The sequence below is a fragment of the Aplysia californica genome, unplaced genomic scaffold (assembly GCF_000002075.1).
Source record: "Aplysia californica isolate F4 #8 unplaced genomic scaffold, AplCal3.0 scaffold00152, whole genome shotgun sequence".
Taxonomy (NCBI): Eukaryota; Metazoa; Mollusca; class Gastropoda; order Aplysiida; family Aplysiidae; genus Aplysia; species Aplysia californica.
The window spans coordinates 346,678-349,865 of NW_004797422.1; the positions used below are offsets into that span (position 1 = coordinate 346,678).

Genomic DNA, 3,188 nt, shown 5'->3' on the forward strand with positions numbered 1-3,188 from the left:
TTCTGTCTGTGTGTGTGTGTGTGTGTGTGTGTGTGTGTCTGTGTGTTGGGGAGGGGTCGGTGATATTAGACACATACAAAAGAACATTTTAATACCTTCTCAACCAGTATGCTGAGAATGCACGAAAAAAATATTTAAAGGAACCCCAAACCATTTCCCACGAAATTATCAACATACTTGCGAACGACCTTTGTTGTTTTAAGAACAGTCTGACATGTACATTGTAAAGCGTCGACTTGAAGCAGTTTACTTCATTACCTGAATTCCATACAAATCGTCTTTTAAATTACATGTATATAACTTCCACAAAACATTGCTTCACATTCAATGTTGTAAATGTTAACTTCATATAAATACAGTGCTTCTCTAATGCTGGGGATGGATTTAAAAAATCCGAGGCCATTTAGCATGCTTTAAAAATATTATAGATCTAGATCTAGATGTTTTCCGATTAAATATCAACCGCTCATGCTATACTTGTGCTTTTTGCTTTGAGCGCAAAGACAACACATTGGTCGTTCAAGTTCTCTTGAGAAAATGAGGAGTCCGCGAGAAAAACGGGCAAGTTCAGAAAATGTTAATGAAGATCGTGAGGAAGTTCATACTTAAAGCTTGTACCTCATAAATGTTCCACTGTCGATTTATTGCAGCTATTCGACTTCCGTTTCAAGTAACAAAATTAATAAACCAATTACATTAAAATTTAGAAAAGCAAACAAAACAGGGATGAGCCCAAAGTAACCTGCTAGGAAAACCCTGACAAATTAATGGGTGATGGGGAAAGACTAAGATAAAATAATTATAATACAGGAGGTTTTTCGCGGAGCTTTCGAGAAGAAAGATGAATGAATATTAATTCCTACCAAACTGAAAATGCGTATTGTGCGACGCATGCTCATATGACCTTATGCAGTTGCAGCGCTGTGAAACATTTACCAAAAAAAAAAAAAAAGGGGGAAAAAAAATAAGAATAGAAATTCATGATCGCCAAAGTCTGTTTCACATCCGGCATTTGAGGATTATGAATAAACCAGCAGTTTAAAAGAATCAAAATTTTGACCCTACAAGTTCCTAAAATCGATATCCTCACGCCTTCCATTTTGTGACTTTGCCTGTTTTCCCCGTGGTCTCCCTGAGTGTTAAAAGAAAGACTACCTATCCATTACTTTGAGACAATGGAACAATCCTTGTTGTACCAGACCAGTGGTTTACTCGTCTGACCACCACTGTGCCCGCAAAAAATAATAGTGGTCTATCTCCAGCTTTGGTCAAATTGACCCACTTCACCTTCATCTTCATATATCCTGTACAAATACAAAGAGTTTTGAGACAGACTGTAAAACAATTCCCGACTCCAAACCAGTGATCTAGTTTTCTAATGATTGTCCCTACTTTGATTGAACGAACAGTAAAAGTAAAGTATAACCCCCCCCCCCCCTCCCCCATCCTGAACTGCTTGACCTAAAGCACAACTTTTGGGATCATTATGGAGGCCACAGCTGGGTTTCAGTTGTGTCCTTTAACAAGTGCACACTCACTATTTGATTCATTTGATTCTGTTGGGGCCAACCAGATTTTCCTTCGTAGAAGAGCAAAAGCTATCATTTTAGCATAATACGAACGAATCTAACCTTGTTCGGGGGTTCCCTTCAAATCAAACACGTTTGTTTTTCAAGGTCGAAGGTGGACCCGGGTTGAATTCCGTCATACAGTGTCAAAATGGTTAGACTTTTCCTCACCATAGAGGGTGATCTGACTGGCCTCGACTGAATCAAATGAATCAGATTGACAGTGTGCCCTGGCTATTACATAAGCTCCTTCAGAGCCTGACCCAAAACTGTTTTGGGCTCTTTGGTAGGATTGTGGAGCAGGCCTGACAGTGAAAGAGTTAAAAGGAAACAGTAGTCTGTAGTAGTTGTTATGCTCCAAGACGTGTGTACGTTTTGGGAGGGCGGGCGGGGGAGGGGTATACTTTACTTTTACCCGGACGAGACTTTTCCCCACTATTTCTCCATCTCAGTGATTGCTTCTATCCAAATGCCGTTATCACACTCCTCCCCCCCACTCTCACTCTCCTCCGAGCTGGAGCTCTGACGTCTGAAAAACCCGCGCACCAACCCCAGCCACGACCTCCCAGAACCGCCAATCACATGAGGGCGATGACCGTTGCCATGAAACAGACGTCGCTGATTGGCTCGTCCGTCGCCGCTTCCGCTTCCGCCGCCGCCATTATTTCCGGTGAGGATGTTTATGCCTGCGGTGGTGTCGCTGTTTCTTCTGTACTTGTTTTTGCTGTTGTTCCTGTTGCTGTCTTCCTCGAGCTCTTCTGCAGACGTGAGCGGCTGGTAGTTGTGGTGGTGGGGGAGGTGTAGGTGTGAGCCCGTGCGGTGAACCAGACTGTCAAACGACGGGACGGGGCTGATCTTTGTCACACCTCCGAACGTGACGTAGGGAACCTTCAGCTCCATCTGCTCCAGGAACGAGCGGGAGTCCTCGCAACGCTTCAACTGTAGTAGAGGGAGAAAGAAAAGAAAAGAAAAGAATGTAATTCGCATTTCCATTCTTTACAGCAAGCTCTATGGGCTTTACAATGACTATTACCCCCAGCTGGCCCCAGAACGGTGGCGTCGGTTGCCTTGTGGTTGAGCTACCGGACTCGTCATGGTGAGGTTGCGGGTTCGGGGGTTCGACCCTCAGCTCGGCCCGACATTGAGTCCTTGGGAAAGGCTTTTTTCACGAATTTCCCATTTGGCTTGGTCCTTTTGGAGACGGGCATTAAACTTGGAGGTGCCTCCATTTAAATAAACTTTCAGTGTTGATAGAGGCGTTAAACCCATACCATTTTTCAAAACAAGCCCTATGAGCTTTACAATGATTATTACCCAAGCTGACCCCACGACACACGAAAACATTCTCGGCTCCGGCTACCCGGGAAGCATGCAATGCGAGCAGCAGATTTAAGTGCTGAAATGCTAACAAAGTGACAAGAACTTTCACGGTCTATCGCCGGGTATCAATCCCTCACCCCTGGGTGAAGTGAGGACAATTTGTTGTGTGAAGTGCCTTTCCCAAGTTCACAACATTAGCTACAAGAGGATTAGTCGTGTATTTTTTTCTTCTTCTGAAACAAATGATGTGTGTGTGTGTGTGTGTGCGTGTGCGTGTGCGTGTGTGTGTGTGTGTGTGTA

The 3,188-nt window shown here is 44.0% G+C and overlaps 1 protein-coding gene across 3 annotated transcripts in view; it reads right to left on the minus strand.

Annotated features, from left to right (window-relative positions):
• Positions 1-702: 702 nt before the first annotated feature.
• The window catches only part of LOC101861581, a 23,685-nt gene continuing 21,199 nt past the window's right edge, over positions 703-3,188 (minus strand). For all 3 annotated transcript variants that reach the window (XM_035969523.1, XM_005097327.1, XM_005097326.1), the window contains exon 3: positions 703-2,507. In XM_035969523.1, the coding sequence (XP_035825416.1) occupies positions 2,004-2,507 (504 nt within the window). In that variant the 3' untranslated portion in view covers positions 703-2,003. The remainder of the gene's footprint in view (positions 2,508-3,188) is intronic.